The sequence below is a fragment of the Pantherophis guttatus genome, chromosome 1 (genome assembly GCF_059756535.1).
Source record: "Pantherophis guttatus breed Tessera chromosome 1, ASM5975653v1, whole genome shotgun sequence".
NCBI classification, from domain to species: Eukaryota; Metazoa; Chordata; class Lepidosauria; order Squamata; family Colubridae; genus Pantherophis; species Pantherophis guttatus.
This window is the reverse complement of record NC_142063.1, coordinates 215,011,093-215,033,288: the sequence shown is the minus strand read 5'-3', so window position 1 is coordinate 215,033,288 and position 22,196 is coordinate 215,011,093. Positions and strand designations below refer to the sequence as shown.

At 38.9% G+C, this 22,196-nt stretch overlaps 1 protein-coding gene across 1 annotated transcript; it reads right to left on the bottom strand.

The window, feature by feature from the left end:
* Nucleotides 1-9,215: 9,215 nt before the first annotated feature.
* On the bottom strand, nucleotides 9,216-22,040 carry CMPK2 (cytidine/uridine monophosphate kinase 2). The gene is made up of 5 exons (XM_034432042.3): nucleotides 21,099-22,040; nucleotides 15,828-15,942; nucleotides 13,630-13,831; nucleotides 10,591-10,824; nucleotides 9,216-9,802 (listed from the first exon to the last, which is right to left on the bottom strand). Exons 1-5 carry the CDS (start codon nucleotides 21,762-21,764, stop codon nucleotides 9,679-9,681), a joined length of 1,341 nt encoding a protein of 446 aa, XP_034287933.2. The 5' UTR covers nucleotides 21,765-22,040; the 3' UTR covers nucleotides 9,216-9,678.
* Nucleotides 22,041-22,196: the final 156 nt, after the last annotated feature.

The window sequence follows — 22,196 nt, the reverse complement described above, 5'->3', positions numbered from 1 at the left end:
GTCCCTGTCCTAATGCCCCCTTTTATTTATAACCATCCCATGTATTCATAATCATGTTTATACATTTCATGAATTCACAGTCATGTTTATACTTTTTTATGTAATCTATTATATGCTTAACAAAATAAATAAAATAAATAAATAATAAATAAATAAATAAACCCTTTACCCAAAGCTCTTTTATTCCTGGAGCCAGTGTCAGCTGAAGAATATATTTAGCCTGGCACAAAAGTTCACATCAAAAGATAACATCGAATGCATATTGTATTAACAAATTTGTAGTAGAATTATCTAATGCAGGTTAAGCTGCATTAATGCAGAATTTCAACAGTAAGACTTTGGAGATGCTCCAAATTTTGAAACCGTATCTAATCTATAGCAGTGTGACGCCCTTCAAATAAATGCCAAGCATCCTAGCCTGTATGCACAAAAGATATGAATCATGATGTTGCACACAAGCACACACATACACAATGATGAGAGGTCCTCTTAAAGTGGAAGATCACCTCCAGGGCAATGTAAAGAGGGATGCATGCAGGTCATAATTCAATAGACTTGCAAGTTACAGACTGTTATATTAGAACAAAATTCAATTTCCCAAGAAGCTTATGTTTATATAACCAGTTTTCACCCCTTATGGCTGTAAACGCATGCTGTAAAATAAATACACTTGTGATTCTAACTCAACGGTGAAAACTCATATGCCCACACCAGTGGTGGGTTTCAAAAACTTTTACTACTGGTTCTGTGGGTGTGGCTTGGTGGGCGTGGCATGGCTTGGTGGGCATGGCAGGGTAAGGCAAAATCCCCTTTTCCTCTCCACTCCAGGGGAAGGTTACTGCAAAATCCCCTTTTCCTCTCCACTCCAGAAGAAGGATACTATAAAATCTCCATTCCCTCCCCACTCCAGGGGAAGGTTACTGCAAAATCCCCATTTCCTCCCGATCAGCTGGGACTCGGGAGGCAGAGAATAGATGGGGGAGCGGCCAGTCAGAGGTGGTATTTATCGGTTCTCTGAACTACTCAAAATTTCCGCTACCAGTTCTCCATAACTGGTGAGAACCTGCTGAAACCCACCTCTAGCCCACATCCACCAAAACACTACTTGTGGCCTTTCGTCACATAGAAATTGTACTGAAATTTGGTAGCAAAGTGCCCAGATTTCAAGCGGCATTTTATTTTCCAGAATGAAAGATTGAAAAGGAAACATTGGTTTTTTTTCTAATTTTAAATGTTAAAACTTCTAATATTAAATTTTTATTTTAAATCTTGTCAGGTGTGTAAAGTTGCAAATTATAAGTAAGGTGGTCTATTATTTTGATTAATAAATAATAACATTAAAAAATTGCCTTTTTCTGGCTGATTTTGGACTCGTTCTTTTTTGCATTTCCCCCCCCCCCCCCACAATTCCAAAGATGGAAATAGGGGTGGAGGGCCTCTTGCACAACAAACCATACCGACTTTTTAAAAATATCCCAAACCATTTATGATTGGCAGTTAAAGATGGAATCAGCTAGGGATGGGCAGGTTTTGCCACTGGGTTCTTATTTCTATCCCCTGTGTGGTGGCGCATGATTAGACTGACTCTGCCCACTGCCAGGAGTTCAATCCGGAGTGGCTCAAGGTTAACTCAGCCTTCCATTCTTCCAAGATCTGTAAAATCAGAACCCATATTGTCAGGGGCAATATGCTGACTCTGTAAACCACTCAGAAAGTGCTGTAAAGCACTATGAAGTCATATATAACTCTATGTGCTATTGCTATTACTAAACCACCAGTATTTAGTTCAATAGTTTATTTCTGATCTTCCAACAATGTTGCATCCCTAGGTGGGCGCCTGTAGTTCCTCCCACCTCTTTTATAAATTACAGAATTAGGATAATTTTCCCAGGTAGGGTAGGAAGGAGGACCCAAGGCAAGAATGTGGATTTCATTAGCACACTGAGATCTAAAGCAAAACAGTTACTTCTATTACCCATATTATCTCCATTTGGTTTCCTTTAAGGTGACGGTATATTGACATTCAACCTCATGCCTATTATACAGAAGCAGAGTAGAGACCCATCATGCTAAGGAATGAACTTATCTTCCATTGCCATATGGTAAGACAAAGTAGGTGGGTCCCACTTCTGGGTATCTCAGGATGCTTCTGGAGGTGGCCACAATAACAGAAGTAACAGCAATGCGATAAAAAAAAAGTAACAAATAAATAAACTAAATGTCAACACTCCGTAAATTAATAAATAGCTAATGAAATTTAGTCTATTAGCAGATGCTATGATCCCCACTGGATCAATGATGTTATTTTTCTTTCTGCAAGAAAACACGCATACACAACAAACCTATAAAGGGATTGCTCCATTGCAACATGTAATTTTATATAAGCGTTGATGACTTTTTACATGAATAAACAAACAAGACTTTGTTACTTTTTCCATCCATCCCCCTTCCATGCATCTCAGCTCATGTGCCCACGTGTCTCCAGCAAGCGGAGACCAAGTTAAATATGAGAAATATTTTCCCAAAATAGCTCCTGTCAGATTCGCTTTCAATGAAGCAACAGCATTTTTCTCTAGAATTATTATAATTTTTTTTTAAAAAAAAAAATACCCCTGCCAAAAAATAAAACAACTGAGGACTATCTGGTATGCAGAACTGGCTACATTTTCACACACTTCTATATTAAGTCATAAGCCCTGAACTTTCCATGAACCATTTTAAAGCACTGATTGAAATTTAATGTGCTGTAAATTATGTGTTTCCTGTTTGACTAATAGCGAGACTTGATTTGTTCTCTTATTTGAATAAGTTTTAAAGTCAGAACTAATTCATTCCTTCGTTAATGCAGGTGCTAATTTATGCTTAAGAACAACCTTCCCTTCCATCCGGATCTTTGGAAGAAAAAACAGGGATCTGTACCTCTAAGTCCTTATTTAAATAAAACTGAAGCTTCTTGGAGTAGAAACACAGGCTGGGCTGGAACGGGAGAATGCCTCTTAAAACTTTCCCATAAGAAACTATGGCCAGCTGTAGTCAGAAAGGTATTTATGCATTTAGGCTTTTTATACTAATGTGTACTAAAATTTCTTGGCAGTTTATGACCCAAATAAAAAAACGAAGAATGTTAAACCTGATTGTTTTTAAAAACCTTATTAAAGCTTCTTCAAAAGCCAAGAAAGCTTCACCCAGGAACACATTTCCAAGATTAAGAATAGCTACAGAGAAGGCTCAACCAGAAATCCCTATAGGATAAAACCTGCAAGCGAATTTCTTCATCTGACTTCGGTACTGTAATTTTGTAACTTTCATCCTTGCAGAAATTTATTCATCTGATTTCAATAATGTGGTAACTTTCATCCTTGCAGTGTATTCTAATTGCTTTATCTTTTGGTACATGTGCATTCCCACACTGTTATTAAGCAGGGAGTCAGGAGTTCAAGTTTCAGTTGTACTGTTTGTTTGTTTGTTTTGTTTGTTCGTTTATATTGGTCACACAACCTGAGTAGACCCTGGGATTTATAGTATTGTTTCATGTAATTCAGTATGTGAGAACCATGTCTGGCTATATTCTTGCCCATTTTATGAAGTGGGACTTGTGTCCACTGTCCTTTTATGAGTATGCTTCACTGAGTAAGCAGCCCACCAATGGCTCCTTTTACTGAAAAACACAAAATTACTGGGTAAAGTTGTTGTGTTATGTATGTGCCACACGTTTGAATAAAACCTGCCTTTGTTTAGATTTTCAAACACGTGCAATTGCTTTTTGGATCTTGATTCTCATCCTGGTTTTGTTAATAGACTGTAGGCTTCTCAGTATAACAGCTGGTTTCCTTCTCCCCCCCCCCCCCCAGGGAACTCTCCATGATTCTTCTGCCTTTCCAGAAGATACCAGCTTAAGTCCAAACAACCATTTGTTCTCTAGTACCAACTTCTGTGGGCTCATCAGGCATCACAGGAGACAAAGCAATATATCTTAATACTTAGATGTCCAATGCCATATTCAGGAACCTGCTTACAGCAGAACCTTTACTGATATGGCATTGCTAAAATAATGTTATTGCATTACAGAATTGCATTGTTGTTATTGCAGAACAGAAAGATCATACATGAAGAAAAGATCTGCATCCTGTAGAACCCAGAAATCAAGACATATAAATCTATCTGTGATAAAGATAAATTCTGGGCTCTTGCCCCCCCACTTTTTTTCAAATCAACTGACTTATGTGTATTGTTTCTCCAGCCTTGAAAGTAGAGACTTTTTTTGTTTGTTTGTTTACATGACAGTTCTAGGGAGTTCTCCGTGCTGTCTGAGCTTATTGTTTGAGTATTGATGCTTTTGAATATTGGTGTTGGAGAAGACTCTTGAGAAGACCACTGGTAATCAAGAAGACAAACAAAGGGATCATCAAATAAATCAACTCAAGAGTTCTCAACTGAGGCACAACTGACCAGGCACAAATTATCCTACTTCAGATACATTATGTGAACAAAGTCCTAGCACTTTGGAGTAAGCTGTAATGCTGGTAAGAGTGGAAGGAAAGAGAAGAAGAGTATGATCAACAGTGGCAATGGGTGCACCATTGGACACTTGAAGGCCACATTAGGGGTAGATTGTTGTGGAGAAAATAGTGTCACTGATTTGACAGCACATATGACTTGGCAGGCAGGCAGGCAGGCAAGCAAACTGAACTAGCAAGCTGCCAGTGAGCTTTTTGTCCTTTCACATCACGTCTTTCAAAGAATAAAGTCACAACCCATTTGCAGTTGTGTTTTTTTTTTTTTTTTACACCAGAACAAAATTCTAGGTCAAGAAAGAACAAATTCCTAGCCAGAGAGAAAGAAAACTCTTCCAGAATTACATTATTATGGAGCGCATGTGTTTTCCTTAATGAACCAATTTGGTTTTTAAAAAATGCTTTAAGGCATTCATAAATGCTTTAAAAACAGCAGATCCTCTGGTGTATATCTCAAGATGCAGTCAATAGAGACATTTGATTGTCCATTGGGGGAGGGATAATTTGCCACACCCCTCATTATACCATTATAAGCAAAATCCATTAAAATAAAATACATCAGAGACCCAGAGCTTTTTATATTATGGTGTCACATGAATGGACCTGCTATTACATAGTTTAAGAGTTCCAAGGATCTTCATTTCTCCAGGCTGAATTAAATTTGTTTTTATAGAATAGAACTAGTTGATAATGGGAATGGAGAAGAACAGGCCGCTACAGGAAGACTTTAAATAAGAATTCAGTAGAAGATAGAGGATTTCCACATATAAATCGACAGGTCTATGAACATAGCTATTACCCATTCCTAGGAAAATTTGAATATAGTCTGTGCATATATGCCTATGAAAAAGCTAGGTGTTTGAAACAGACACAGGTCCCCTATAGCAACTTTGCATATATTTGCATAGTGTAATTTGTATGTAGAGATGCAAATGAAGGCCAACTTTGAAACTGCAGGGGGAATCTAAAATCTCTTGATCTTTCTATTTCAGAATTTATGTTTTAACTTTTTGAATAAAATAAAATGATCATACACACACACAAAATCTCTTGACATTGCATAATGGAATTTAGGCAACTCACCTGACTGTTTTTACATGTTCACATCTCTGATTATGCCTCTCCCTTCCTCCTTGGTCAGATTTTTTTTGGGGTGAGGCTAAGGGTCACATCTGGCTTTAGAATAGCATGCCAGCTTAAAACCAACATTTGATAGAAATTAAATACAGTGTTTAAATTATCTCCTTTCTCACAAAATTATGTTTGGCAACACTTTGAGTACGCCAAACTCGTGCTAAATGGGGAGGCAATGGGAAATGTTGTTTGAATACATCCAGAGGGCACTATATTGAAGATCCCCTGTTAAAGGGGATTTTCACATTCCTATCCAACATTATAAAGATGCTCTTGTGTTAAGCTCAATTTCTGATGATTTGTAGACACAATCATGCCATTTTGTGAGCAATGGTATCTAGGTATTTGATTACTTTCTATCAGGATGTTTTGACTTCCTAATCCTAGCATAAAACTTTCAATAATTTCTGGAGGAGGCTTTTGGAACAAAACTTCTGAAGGTTCCAGTAGTTTTAAGATCTTACCAGTCAAAAGTGGTCTTCAAACTGTTACACACACACACACACACACACACACACACACACACACACACACGTCTTTTTTGAGCCTCAACTTATGATCTCTCCTCCAACCAAAATTAGATTCTTAAAGAGTAACTTTGTGAAAATGAAAGAAAAAAAAATCAGGAAAAGGATGGTTGGTAAAGGTCTTGCTGGAGAAAGTTTGATCATAAAATGTAATGGAATGTGTGGATGACCTGGATAGTTTCAAAAGGCCAAAAAATAAATAAAAATGGTCAACATAGTAACTCTAATGTTAAAGGCCACATCAATTCAAGTTTTTAGGACATGTAGGTGAAAGGGCACTAATGCACTTATATCTACTGATAAAGGATAATATTTGTAGCTCAGGGTTGAAATGAAAGCTCCTTGGTACTCTCTGAACCTGCAAAAAAACAACCAAGCTCAGAAACCAAGGACTGTGCACATATGCCTTCTTGATAGGCTTCTAGGAGGCTGACCACAATGGGACTAGATTGCTGGACCCGACAAATCCAGCTCAGTTTTAATGTTGTCATTAATTGTTAGCATTAGTACTGAAAAGTGTAAATCATCCCAAATTCAGGTATTTTAGATTGGAGGATCTATTCACAGTACTTTCTTCCAGAGCTGGGTGAAGGCCTTGACAAATTACTTTTTATTGCTAGAGCCAACTTTAAACTGTTGGAACAAATGTCCTTCTGGGTTCAGTTCCAAGTGGGGAGAAAGGCACTGGAAACATGGAGACTGCTTGAAAAGATGATTTAATGGTGGACAGGACCACATGGTTTTGAGGTCCTGGGCAAAAAGGCAGATGGGTGAGAGAAAGAGAGAGAGAGAGATTTATACCCTCTGTTGGGCTTTGAATTTGAGTTTGTATTCTGATTGGTTGTCAGACTCCCATGGGGCCATGCAGGGGTAACTTTGTAGGTTGTCTGTGTCCCAGGCTTGGTTGAGCCTTGCTTGGTGATGATGCAATGAAGGGGCTTTGGGCAATTCCTATTATGGCTTTGCTTGAAGGAGGTAGATCTTTGTTATGTAGAATAGACAGGCCCAGACCTTAATTGACAAAGGTGGGGGGACTGAGTTTCTGCCTCCCTATTAGGGGAAATATTCTGCCCTTTTAATATTTCCTAAAATATTTCATTTTCCTACGAGAGGGGTGGGTGCTAACTTCCTACAAAACCACAAAGACTTCTGCTGACCGTGAGACTTTAACCATTACCATTGTTCAATAATTGGAATGTATGATCTGTTTTTAAAAAATGTTGACAAAAAAATATTTCAAAAGAGGTTCTGGGCAATGTGTAAAAATGTGCCTGACGTTCTGAAACAGTGGCACAAAGCCTCAAAAAGGACATGGTGGCTGTAATATCTAATAAGTATTTTGCATTTTTTTTTTGTTTACTAATTATAATTATGTGGCCTTTGAGCAAAACAGAGACTAAAAGGAAATGCTTTCAGGTCAGAGCATTTCATTTTAGAAACCTGGCAAGGAGTATGCCTAAGCTTTGAGGGAAAAATCTTCCTAGAGTTGTGCCAGGTTCATCGTCTTGTTTGGTAGCATGACCCAGAGTCCTACAGCGAATGTAGGACTGGTACATCTGAACCCTTTAACTCTTGTCATTTACCCTCCAAAGGAAGGGCAAAAAAATATGTTAGAAGGCAACTACTGTTGTCTGAATTCTAGATCCTGAGATGCCTAGTTCTCTCCTGCCCTCTAGTGGGCTTATCTACAAATTTATATAAATTCAAAGATAACCCTTCATATGTACTAAACTGACCCCTTCCGCTTATGTTCTACACGGAAGCTAATTTATGAATTGTGACAGCCATTTCCATACCACAGAACCACCTCCATCAAGAATCACAAAACTTAGAATTGAAAATGGATTGTCAATTCTCTATATATGACCGTTCAAAAAAGTACAGATACTCTTGTTTAGCAACCACAATTGCCGTGGCCAACTGAGTTATCAAGGTAAGTGAAACTGCAACTGTGCTTGCAATCTTACTTCAGCTTTCCTTTGCTTTACACACCTGCTGAGGTCATAAATGTGAGGACTAATTGTAAAGTTACTTTTCCATCACTGTGATATCTGAAAATAGTCACTAAACAAGGATTACCTGTAACTCCCATGGAGTCTATAGGCTTATTCTCAGAAAAAAAAATATGGGGTTGCTATGTTAATACAATGCAACACAACAGTTAACCTTGTTCATTTCAGCTCCACATCGCCTGGTGCGTTCCCACAGAGAGGGCCTACTCGGGGTGCCATCGGCTAGTGTCGGCTGGCGACCCCTAGGAAGCGGGCCTTCTCTGTGGGCGCACCTACCCTCTGGAATCAGCTCCCCCTGGAGCTCCAGATGGCCCGACCTTCGCTCTTTCCGCTGCGAACTAAAAACGTGGCTATTTCGCCTGGCCGGCCTTGACTGATGGGGGTTTTAAAATGGATTTTAATTGATTTTAGGGATTTTATGTGTAACTTTTAACCCGGAGTTTTTGTTTTATTTTTCTGTTTTATTGTTGTGAGCCGCCCTGAATCCTCTCGGAGAAAGGGCGGCATGTAAGTCTAAACAAATAAATAAATAAAATAAATTTATAAACTCTGGAATGTTTATGGTGGAAAGTGGTTAAAGGGACACAATGGCAATCTGAGTTTGCTCTATTAGAAGAAATTATCCAAGACACAGGTGCCATCAGTAGAATCCCTCTAGTAAGGTATTCCAGGCACCTACATTTATTATCTTTCCTGCACAAATGGCATTTATATTCTGTCTCTCTTTTAAATAGGTTAACATGCCACCACTTGCGGTCATTCTGTTTCTGTTTAGGTTTCTTCGTTTCATCTCTGAAACAATGACCCAACAGGCCACAGGTTATCTAATAATAATTAATCCTCTAATTTGAAACTGAAATCTTAGACACATAACATCTTCACAGTACACTAGAACTGATCTGAATTTTTGCACAGCTATTCCTCTACACATATTCTTCCTTTTAAAATGAGAACCTGCACTTCTTTCTCCTTCCTGCAGTGTGAAGTATTTTCAACAAATATAGCAAGAAAATGGAAGGACACAAAAGGACACCTAGAAACCATTTATTTTTCATTTCAATTCAGAATTTTATCTCCAGTGACCATAGTAATTCGTGTTCAAGTCCTTAATTAGTCTAACTTTTTGATAAACCCACCTCATTAAAGACTTGATATAATTTGTCTATGTGATACTGTCACAAAGTTAATTCAGACTGAGAACAAGGAGAATATTTTGAAAAATCTACACAAATTTAGTGACAATACAATTACAGTTTATATCATGAATGTGCATGTACATATTTTGTTTTTAGTTATGAAGAGTAACAATTGCATTCCTTTAGCAGTAGTACATTTCAGTATGATTACATATTTTAAAAATTAGCTTATCCATATGAAAAACTATTTATTGTCTTGCATATGCCTTATGCTTCCCACTTGTTCAGAAAATATTAACACCTGTTTTCTTTGGGAAATTTTCATTCTGATAGTTATTGACAATAACACAAACAGCTATAGGAAATGGCAGTGATTTTTAATCAAATGTAGAGCAGCTTTGGCAACATCTTCTTTAGGAGGATTGGCATCAAGGATATGACATGCTGGATTTTCCATTTTTCTGTAAGACTCTTCAACTCTATTTTAAAAAATACATAGCGTTACCAAGTGTAGAAAAATTTTGCATTCATACTGAGAGCCAACTGCAAAACTTTCAGTGTAGTATATACTTCAGAAGCTATGAATTGTGATTTAAATACTGCACTGGAAGGATTCAGATAGTCATTAATCCAAAATTAAGCAAACTGATATGGTTGTCAGGTTGTCCGAAAAGGAAAGATTTTTAACAGGGCTTGCAAAACTTTAATTTTAAGCTTTGATCTGAAAGTGAGCCGAATTGTCTCCTTGGAACTGAATGCATCAGTTAACTTCAAATCAATTCAAAGATTTCATGAAGTTTTATACATATGCATAGACACAATTATTAAAAAGAATCTCTGAATCAGAGCTTGGCTTAGTTTTTGTATTTCATATATTTTGATATATTATGTAATCCACCTAAGAACCCAAGATTTCACATACAGTACTGTACTCCAGCTTCAATTACTATGGAGCACAATTGCACCTAAAAATACAAACGCTTATCTGATTGAAGTGGTTACTATTTGCAGCTAGTCTACCTGGTATTTTAGGACCCCTCACTCAAGGCAGTAGACCCCGCAAAGTGCAATGTCACACATGTACCCTTCTAAGGGTCTTTTTGTCCACCAAAACCAATACATAAGTCTCTTCCCCAAGATATTCATAATTAATTGCCCATAATTAATCAACCCCCATTACCATTTTTCTTAACATAAAAAGAGCAAGATTTTCATGGTTTGCTAGTAAGGAATATAATGGCACCCTGTTTTACATTTTAATACATACTTTTGACGGAAGACATCATTCGCTTCCAAATCCACCTCTTCTCTTGTTTTCTCGATCCCACGTCCCTGTAGCCTCCGTGCTCTTTCTTCAGGGCTAACAGTCAACAGCAAGACAATGTCTGGACTCAGAAGATCATCAGGCCAGCGATACACCAGGTGATGAGGTGGAGGAAGATTTTGCACGTTCCCAGTTATTTCAGTTGCAATTGCGTATGCTGCAGTGCTATGCCAATATCTGTCCAAACAAAGGCATTAGTGTGAGTTTCAGACCAAGATTGTCTATCTATCATTCTTTGCTTCTAGAACCATCAATTTTTGCAAATGAAATGAACTGTGAAGACAACTCTGCCTCCCTCAAAATGGTCATGGGGAAGGGTGGGCTCTTGCTGGGTTCCTTCTCTTGTGGAATGTCATCTTCGGGGATCATGGAACAAGCCTTCTCAGTTGCAGCCTCACTTTTCTGGAACATCATTCCAAAGACTAGAATTCACACTACTCGCTTTTCCAAAAGCTAATAACTAGCTTTCCTGGAGTCCTTTGAGAGCAAAATTACAATGAAGGGGGAAGCCTCCTGTTGTATTGTGACTGTAATGTGGAATATTGGTAATTTAATGTATTTTTGTATACTGCCTTGAGTTTTGTTGGATGGATCAGTATGTAAATTTTAACAAGTATATATATATATTTTTCATTTGATCTGAATGGTTTTAAGGAATTTAAACCCTCACTTTCTCTTCACAAGGATCTTGTCATAGAGACCTAACCAAGCAAAGTGATTTTCTCAAAACACAAACTAAGCTCTGTGAAGACTTTGGCTACTTTGCAGCACCATCAACTTTTCCTTAAAATTTTGTCAGAAAATAATGGAGTCAGTTGTACAGGTACTTTTCTTCAGACTGCAGTATGAACACTAGCCCCAAACTCAATGTGATACAAGAATACAATACATAAATATGATTTTTTTTAAAAAAAGTTCATTTTGTGATATTTAAAAAAATCCATTTTCTCGTAATATTAAGTTATTTGAATGTAATGTAGTGTATGAGTGATACACACACACACACACAAAGAGAGAGACACAATAAATTACATAAACATCAGAATTAGTCATTCTGAGTGAGCAAGACTGAAGAAGAATAAATGGCTTTAAAGTCCTCTTGTACCTCTGTTACTGTATTTCTCTCTCCAGGCAGCTGATAAACAAATACCACATTAAAACACTTTCTTACAATTCACTATTTTATTTTATTTTTTGATCAGCTTAAGGGATGAGTCATTCTGTGGTTCACTAAGTTTGGGAAATTAAAGTATTGAAAGATCAGGCAAGGGGTTTTTTTTTATTTATTTATTTAGAAAATGTGTATGTATACCATGTGCCTACTCGCCCATGGTGACTCAAGACGTATCTGTATTTTGACCCATCTGTATCTTACTCATATAGATGCCAATATAATACTAATACTGTACCAAACTATGCATACTGTATATTGTTACCCTTTTCATGACGGATGAAAAAAATAATTTGGATGGCTGATATATTTTAGAAATAAACTGAACTCTGCATTCTCAAATGAGGTATAAAAATTTACTACTTTAAAAATAATTTGAAAATTTTAAGACTCCAAAAGAGCCAAATTCAAGGTATCAGCTTAAGAACCATTATATCCTAATACATTTTTGTAGCACAGATATAGTAGTCACAGCATCCATTATATCACTGGTTGCTTTGGAACAGGGGTGAAATGCACCCGATCCGGTAGCGATGGCGACGGGTGGTTCGGAGAACCGGTAGCAAAAATCCCTGCGCCCCACTCCCCATGCCCAGCTGAGCCACACGATCATCAGAGGCTTTTTTTTTTTTACTTTTCAAAGCATTTTTTTCTACCACCTCTTCCGACGAAAAAATGCTTTTAAAATTAAAAAAAAAAGTCTCTGATGATCGCGCGGCTCAGCTGGGATCATCAGAAGCATTTTTTCTGCAACCTCTTGACCGAAGAGGTGGTAAAAAAAATGCTTTGAAAAGTCTCTGACGATCCCAGCTGAGTTGACTGATGGCAGAGAGGTATTTTTAAAAAATACCTCTCTGACGATCCCAGCTGAGTTGCCTGATCAGCAGAGAGGTATTTTTTAAAAAGCCTCTCTGATGATCCCAGCTGAGTTGCCTGATCGGCAGAGGCTTTTCAAAGCATTAGAAAAAATGCTTTGAAAAGTTAAAAAAAAAAAAAAAGTTGGCCACGTCCACCCAGTCACATTACCCCCCCCCCACCAAGCCACGCCCACAGAACCGGTAGTAACAAATTTTACATTTCACCCCTGCTTTGGAAGCTCCCCAGTTTCATTCAATACAGATGGGAGAGCAAATTAAAAGCACAAATACAAGTCCTTTTCAGCAATCAGAAGTCCATAGTTGTATTGATCCCATTAATTGAAAATTAAGAGTGATATTTTTCAGCTACTGCTATCATCAAATCATCATCCTGCTCATCATCTAGCTTATTTATTTTTTGGGGGAGGTGGGTTTCTTTTAATCACTTTTGACCCCGAGGACTGCCTAGATTAATCCCTGCAGTTTTCTTGGCAAGGTTTTTCAGAAGTGGTTTGCCTTTTTCTTTTTCTAGCATATACATAGCCACTGATTATTCCTGAAAGTTCAGAACTGTAATAGAGTAAAATAACCACACGCAATGGATAATTATAAATCATGATAACTTCCTATTTCAATTTTTCATAAAATACTAGAAACACAACTTGTACAATTGACAATAAGGCACATTTTTCAATGAAGATGTTTTATTTTTGTTGAGTCCTTGATGCTTTCTGAGCTTGGTTTTCTTGCAAACGTTTCATTATTCAACTATGTAACATCATCTATGCAGGTAAATGTGGGGTTTTGCTCCCTGTTTATATGGGAGTTTATAGCTTGTCCAGCCAGTTTTGAAACATCTGCAAGCAAATAACCAAGCTCAAAGAGTCCCAAGGACACCACAGTTCATCTCTGAGCTACGTTTTCTTCCATTGGAAACACTTTATTTTTGCAAACCTGTCTAGAATCACCGGTGACTTGGAGGATTCTTCAGCTATTTCAGAAGCCACAATGTAATTAGTCAGTGCATAGAATGCTCTCCGTATGAGTGGTGGTTCATCATCAAAAATCTTCCGCCACTGGCTAACACAAGATGGAGGAGTCCTCAAGAGCACAGCATTGAGTGAGTCTTTCAAAAAATGAGTCACTGTTGTTTTGCCTACATGTGGTACAGGAAGAAAAGTCACCCTTAGTTATGACACAACAGGGGTATTGATCAAGTTTGCAAGAATTTAGATTAGATCATTGGTATCATAGGCAATAGCCCCTTGTGTTTGGATCTCTCCCTGTGTTATCTGCAGATAAAGCACAGTTTTGTGGAGAATTATCAGCCATTCTCTTGGCAGAGCCGTGGTAGCACAGTGGTTAGAAATGCAGTATTGCAGGTTAATTCTGCCAATTGCCAGCAGTTCAATCCTGACTGGCTCAAGGTTGACTCGGCCTTCCGTCCTTCCAAGGTCGGTAAAATGAGGACCCAGATGGTTGGGGGCAATAGACTGACTCTGTAAACCACTTAAGAGAGGGCTGTAAAGCACCATGAGGCAGTATATAAGTCTAACTGCTATTGCTAGTTGCTGTGACTCGAAGGAAGAAGAGTTGAAGGTGGAATCCCCTTACTTCCTTAGTAACACTGCCTCATAACTGCCACCAATCCTGCTGTGAAGAGATGTCACGAAGGCAAGAAGCAACTTTCTTATACCTGCACTAAATGAACTGGGATTAAGATAGCATATGGTCTAAACTTCACAACAGGGTTTAATCCACTATTTGCATGAATCCACCAGCCTCATTCACAAATCACACATTCTGCTAAGCCATAAAATGTTCTATTTGGTTTAATAAACAGTGTGCATCCAAACGTGGTTTTTAACAAACTATAATTATGTTCAAATTCAGCCAGTTGGGCATTATTCAATAAACCATGATTAAATAAACTATGGCATATTACAATGCAGGAGTAGAATCCCATTACCTAGATATTGTTATAAACAGCAAGCATCAGATGAATTACTAAACAAGGGAAAAAATAATCCTTAGTCACCTGACATTTCTTTATGAACTGAAACAGATTAATGTATGTCAGCCTTCCTCACTCTGTGCCCTTATGCTATGTTAGCCTACAATTCCTACAATCCTCACAAGAATGACAAGGGAGCTCTGAGGAAGGTAGAAAGATGGATTTGCAGGCTATATTTGATCCATACACTGTCAGCTATCCAACCCTGCCATATGACAAAGATTTCTCTTTTCTATTAACCTTAACATCTGTTCACTGGTCCTCAAATTACTATCAAACACACTTCAGTTTTATTTAATTTGTTGCCATTTTATTTTCTTGCTAATTTGGACACTCTAATGACCTCCAAAATAACTAATAACCTACAAATAATTCTGGGCAGTATGTCACTTGCATGCCTTGTTTGTTTATTGCTGTGATGCAACTACAATTTATATTTTTTTAAAAAGATCCATAAGCCTGGTGAAACTGTTCTAAGGGCAGTGGTGAAAAAGTAAACAATTACATATAATAGCTAAAGTGCTGGTATTTTTCAATGGGAAGAATTAATTTTTAAGCAAGTTAATCCAATGTATTCTATTTAGAAACCGAGGTTTTCTTCATCAGCAACTGCAACAAATTAAGATTGCATGCCAGATTGTCAATCCACATCCCCGTTAGGAAGATATATTGCTGGTTACACAAAAAAGGAGCCACTCCAGTCCCTCCCCTCCGCTGGAGAGAGAAAATAATTGGTCTTTTAAGACAAAGGGAAGAACTCCAGTGGTCTGTTGACTGAACTTGGAAAAAGCATGGGCTACCATCCTTTCCCCAGCTTTTGATTGTCAAGAGGCTTCTGAGTGGAATTTAAAGCAGTTGTACTAAACTATAAAATCTTACAGAGTTATCATGGACTGTGTGAATGATATCTTGAGGAAAGAAGGGAAGAGATGCTGCCTAGGAAACAATCAGACAAGAAAACATGTTAAGGTACTCACTTGTCTGTTCGTAACCTTGATTTTTTATAGTTTTAAGATGTTGCACAAACCCTAACCTGTTTGCTTTCAGTTCAGTGCAAACCCATAAAGTAAGTTGATATGATACTATATGAAATGTGTCAGTCAAAGAAAAGCTTATGCTGTCATATATATTTTCTTACCTGTTGCATCTAGTCCTTCAATAACGATTACAGGAAAATTTCCTTTCTTTGGCTGTTTAGGACACTTATCCACAAGTTCTAGAATCAGTCTGGATTCAGGAATTATTGAAGTGCACTGTAACGAGAAAATACATTGATTCTGAAGGACTAGAAGCAGTACCTAAGGAACAATGCTTGTGAGGTCGACTTGAAATGCCAGATAGACTGAAGAACATGACTCCTACATCCTGAGCAACAGTTCTGTCACCTGAAAGAAATTCAGCTGACATTCATAAGAGACAGATACCAAAATCTCTGTCTTTCACATAGGAGCTATAAATTGGCCATTCAACGGGTAGTTCATAGGAAAGCAACACTTAAAAAGACTTAAGTCTGATTGGCCTAATTTAAAAGATATTGTGCAATTAAACATACACATTTTACAAGGTTCTTTGGAATATGTATCCATGTCCCCTTTATCCATATTTTCTTCAAGAAAACATACATAATCCCTGTTCAAGACACTAGAGTACAAACAGAATGCAGACATTGAAAAACTAAGTTTGAACAACATGATATCGTGTTTTGCATAATGATACACAATTTACATTCTCCACAAGGATTTTTCATACATTTTCCATTTAAATAAACATGTTATTGTTCAAAAACAAAACTCAAAAGACCTTGATAAAGTATACTTCTATTCTAACTGCTTTAATAACATAAAAAAAACCCATGACAATTACCATAGTCTGACTCAAATGAAACTTTTGAGAAGACACAACTTTTACAGAATAAAAGATTTCTATTGCAATAGGGAACCCCTCAATAAACAAGACATACAGCAATGAATAAGTGAGAAGTTGCAACTGTTTTTCTTAATTATTAAATTTCTACTGCGCATTAAGGATGTTAGATTTTCAGCAATTCAGTTTTATACTAATTTTGAGAGCTTAATACATAATTATACAGAACAACGAAAGAAAATAATCTCAAAACTTTATAGGTTACTACTGAAGTTAGAAACAAGAAGAGCCACCTCTTCCTCTTAAACTAAGGAAGTTTAGGATACTCATTTTGGTGAACTCATCTAGGAGATAAATTGGCAGGCATTATAGAAATCAGGTTGATTCACTCCAGCTTCAATACAAGAAATTCTGTGGAAGATTTTGCATCACTGGCACTTGATTCTAGGCAGATTGGCACCTGTACATCATAATTATTCTTCCAAATATTTGTCTATATTTCATTTGTAGTAGTTATACAATAAAGTTATATATCAGTTTGGAGTCAAAATTCGGGGGAGACAAAATAATTATTTAAAAAGAATTGTATACAATACAGTGAATTTATTTTTGAGACTAAATAAAAAATGAGAAATGTATACTACTTAACTTTAGCAGCTAATAATAATTGGAAACAAATAGATAACTGAATAATTAAGATGTGAATTAACAAGACCTCTTCAATTGCCTTGCTAGAAAAGATTACAGATACTGTGAAAATACACCAGACACAGGAACTACAATGCTATCAAATTTGATGAACATTATATTTAATTTCAGTTGCAATAGAAATACCTTTGGTAAAGCTTTAGATATATATTAACTATCAACTTATATATTGTCTATCTTATTAGCAGATTTTAAAATAAGCTTATACATAAAAACATTGTATACTGTATCGGTGTGCGTGCGTATGGATCACAAATTTATGTCAGTTACTTGACAGTTCAATAATTAAAAACAAAAATCCTCCTGAAATTTAAACAAGCATCATTAAGAGTCATATGTTAATAACGTAATTATTTCATATATGGTATTCCCAATGTGCCATGTGGTAATTTAGTGCCTTTTCTTCAAATAGACATGAATGAATCAGCCCAGTTGGAAGTAATATATTGTGTGTTTTTGTGTGTGTGTGTGTGTGTGTGTTATTTCTTGTGCCTTTGAGTAAGTTTTTGGCTCCTAGCAATTGCCTGGACAAGTCCCTGCAGCTTACTTGGCAACATTTCAGAAATGGTTTGCCCTTGCCTCCTTTCCAGGGCTGAGAAAAAGTGACTGGCCCAAGGTCATCCAGCTGGTAGAAAGAACTAGAACTCACAGTCTTCTGGTGTCCAGTCAGATGTCTTAACCACTACAGGTAGTCCTTGCTTTACGATCACAATGGAACTAGCCTATTACGGCTGTAAGTCATGATGAATGTAAGGCAGGTCATTCACATGGCCAACCCAATTTTATGACCCTTTTTTATGGCAGTCATTAAGCAACCACTGCGGTCATAAAGCAACTACCATGGTCGTTAAACAACCTCCACAAATTAAGCAAACACATTGTTTGCTTGTGTAAAATTGGAAGTGAAAAATGGTTTCTCGTTAAAATGTTGTAAATCATGGTCGTGTGATTGCAGGACATTGCAAACGGTTTTAAATGTGGGCCAGTTGCCAAGCATTCAAAATACGGTCATGTGGTATTGAGAAGGAGCAGCCGCCGGAACTGGGTCATACCTACATTCTTTTGGGGACCCATCATAACTTCAAATGGTTGCTAAGCAACCAATTATAAGTCAAGGACAACCTATTCACCAAACTGGCTCTCATAATGTATGGTGGAGCATACAAGTCAACTTTAGCTTACAACAGAGCCAGAACAGGTCATCCCATGACTGACCCTATTTTTGTGGCAATTATTAAGCAAATGCCATGGTCCTTAAGCGAACCAGTTGTTTGCTGTGGGCTGAGTTTGCTGAAAACCTGAAGTAAATAAGAGTTTTTAGTTTTTTTAAAAAAAGTCATAAAATGCAGTCGTTTAACCCAGGACACTGAAAAAGCGTTATAAATGCAGGTTGAATGCTGAGCTCCCAAAATGTGATCACATGACTGTGTGGCAAGAGCCCATCGGAACTGCCAGGTCATAAGTACTCCCGGGGAGGCCCTTTGTAATTCTGAATGGTTACTAAGCAACCAGTCATAAGTGGAGGACTGCTTATATACTCCAGATGTGAAGGCCCAAGATATGAAAAGCTTCTTGGAGAAAACCATGACAACTTTTGACCCAGTTAGTGTGATTGCCACTATCACTGCCAACACTGCAATTTAAACTGAGTTATGCCTCTTGCAGGAGACACATGTAGGTCTATTTAACAAGGCCTCAAATCCTTTATCATCCTCTTCATGAATTTCAGATGGTTCATTGGGTCCCAAACATTATAGGAAAATAATTTAATAAATACATTTATTAATAAATACTATGAATCATAATATTGACCCTTGATGATTGATAATGTATTGACCAGTTTGGGGGACTCTGATTTATCGCCTCATTGTGCAGCCTGAGGAATTCTGGAAGTTGAAGTCCACCCATTGTAAACTTAACGAAGTTTGTGAAACATTTAGTCCTAGATGATCTGACTGAGTCTACTTTTTTCAATTTATCATTTATCTAACTTATTTAAAAAAGGTAAATTTTGTGACTGCAACATCAAGCCTACTTTATTATCATTCCCCCCAACACCCAAAGTTCCGGAAATGAGAAAACCAGGTTCCCTTATTGGTGCCATTAAGTTAGTTAAGTTTATAAGTTTATTTGATTTGTATACCGCCCTACTCCTGAAGGACTCAGGGAGGTGAACAGCCAAACAATAAAATACATAAATACAAAAAAATTAAAAACCAGATAAAATCAAATTAAATCATTTTGGCCCAGACAAATTAAAGGTGAAATGAGGACCCAGTTTGTGGGGACAATAAGCTGACTTTATATAAATATACAAAAGTATGAAGGCTATTGCTTAACGCATTGTAAGCCGCCCTGAGTCTCCGGAGAAGAGCGGCATATAAATCAAATTTTTTTTAAAAAAACACACCCCAATAATTTAAAAACAGATTAAAATTTACATATTAAAAGAGGGAGGAGATTAGGCCAAGCCCGCTTGATGGAATAACAAGGTCTTCACAGCGCGGCGGAAGGTGCGCAAATCCGGGATCCTCCGTATCTCTGGGGGGAGCTCATTCAGGACGGTAGGTGCCCCCACAGATTAGACCAAGGGTATCCAACCATGGCAACTTGTAGACTTCAACTCCCAGAATTCCCTAGCCAGCCATACTGATTGGGGAACTTTGGGAATTGAAGTCCACAGGTCTTAAAGTTGCCAAGGTTGGACACCCCTGGTTTAGACCCAAGCAAGGATGTTTCCCCTGTATGATCGCCTAACTCTATTAAACCTCCTCCATCACTCTATCCACAGAAGCCACCTGGTCACTATCTGCTATCTCTGGCTTTTGCTTGCCCAGAGACACCCTCCCACCCTCTGTATACAGGTAGTCCTCAACTTATGACCCAAAGTTTCGTTGCCAAGCAAGACAGTTGTTGAGCGAGTTTTGCCCCATCTTATGACCTTTCTTGCCCCAGTTGTTAAGTGAATCGCTGCAGTTTTTTTGTTTTTTTTAATTTTGATTTATATGCCGCCCTTCTCCGGAGACTCAGGGCGGCTTACAATGCGTTAAGCAATAGCCTTCATACTTTCGGATATTTATACAAAGTCAGCTTATTGCCCCCACAAACTGGGTCCTCAATTTACCTACCTTAGAAAGGATGGAAGGCTGAGTCAACCTTGAGCCTTGGAGAGATTCGAACCAGCAGTAATTGCAGGCAGCTGTGTTAATAACAGGGTGCTTAGACCACTGTACTAAGTTAAGTTAAGTCAGTAGAATGGTTGTAAAGTAAACCTGGCTTCCCCCATTGACTTTCTTTGTCAGAAGGCTGCCAAAAGTAGTCACATGAACTCTGGACACGGCAACTGTCCTAAATAATGAACCAGTTGCCAAGCCTCTGAATTCATGTGACCACGAGGATGCTGCAACGGTCATAAGTGTGAAGCACATGGCCCTGAGTCACTTTTTCAAGGCCGTTGTAACTTTGAACGGTCACTAAAGCTTGATAGTAGAGCCTTGATAGTGCAGTGGTCTAAAGCACCCTGTTATTAACACCAGCTCCCTGCAATTACTGCAGGTTCGAATCTCACCAAGGCTCAAGGTTGACTCAGCCTTCCATCCTTTCTAAGGTAGGTAAAATGAGGACCCGGATTGTGGGGGCAATAAGCTGACTTTGTATAAATATACAAAAGGATGAAGGCTATTGCTTAGCGCATTGTAAGCCGCCCTGAGTCTCCGGAGAAGGGCGGCATATAAATCAAATTTAAAAAAAAAAAATGAACTGTTGTAAGCTGAAGCACAGGTAGCCCTGAAAAGGAGGCCTAGTTCTGCAGAACTCCTCTTTTATCCTAACCACTTACTTCTTCCAGCACTTGTCGGGCAGCTTCCCGAGACCTGAACACGGTGTTGCCCAGAAGGTGAGGAACGGCAGGGTGGAATTCCGCTTCTTCCGCGGCCACCACATTAGCTCTGCCCAGCAGCTCCCTCTCCTTTCCTGCCCCCTGAAAGCCCCACAAGGCGCAGCCGAGCCGGCCGCCTTCGCCTTGGTCGTAGACACACAGGTGGGCCGGCGCTGGGAGCAGCAGGCCCGCCAAGAGCTCTTCCAAAAAGGCCCGCGTCTCCGGCAGGCCCTGCTCGTCCTGAATCAAGAAGCCTTTCTCCAGCAGAGCTCCGTCACGGCTGTAGCAGAGGAGCGGCAAGACGCGGCCCCGAGCGCCCCAAGGCGCCTGCTCGAGCCGGCGCTGCAAAGTCCTCTTTAGCCGGGCAGCCCGAACTCGCTCCCGCGGGGTTGCAACCACGGGGACGCCGAAGGAATAGCATCTACCCGGAGGGGGCAAAAAGCACCGGGGCCTCGCGCGGTTGGCTGGCTGCACTCCGACGCCGCTCAGGGCGAAATAATCCACCTCCGCCCCTGACGATTCGGCCACGAAGGAGCGCTCCAGCCAGCCCGCTTGGTGCGCAGAGAGCAGCCTGTCCATGGTTAATCGTATTAGCCGGAGGGATCCAGCGGCGCTGCGGAGCAGCATGAGGAGAAACGAAACCGGGAGCTGTCTTTTAAGAAGCCGCCCAGGGGCCGGCCCTTTCGGGAACGAGTGGCCCAAAACCGACGGCCGACTGTTGTTATCGCCGGGAGGAAAGGGAGAGACCGGCGGAGAAACGAAAGCGAACCACCGCCGCCCCCGCTTCCCTCTCCCTTTTGCGACTTTGCCATAGCAAAAAATAAAAACAAACCCAGACCCAGGAGGAAGTTAGGATTCAAGAAACCGTATCCAAAAATCATAAGAGGGGGAAACCCATGAGAAAAGGAAACCGAGACGATTGGGGAAATGAAGCAATGAAGCCGATACTTTCATGAGTGAAAGTTTACCGAGAGATCCGAGTAATTACTAAGCAGGCGAGCACCTCTGATAAATTTGCCTTTCGTTTGTTTTGAAGAAAGGGAAAAAAAAAGGTTGGGA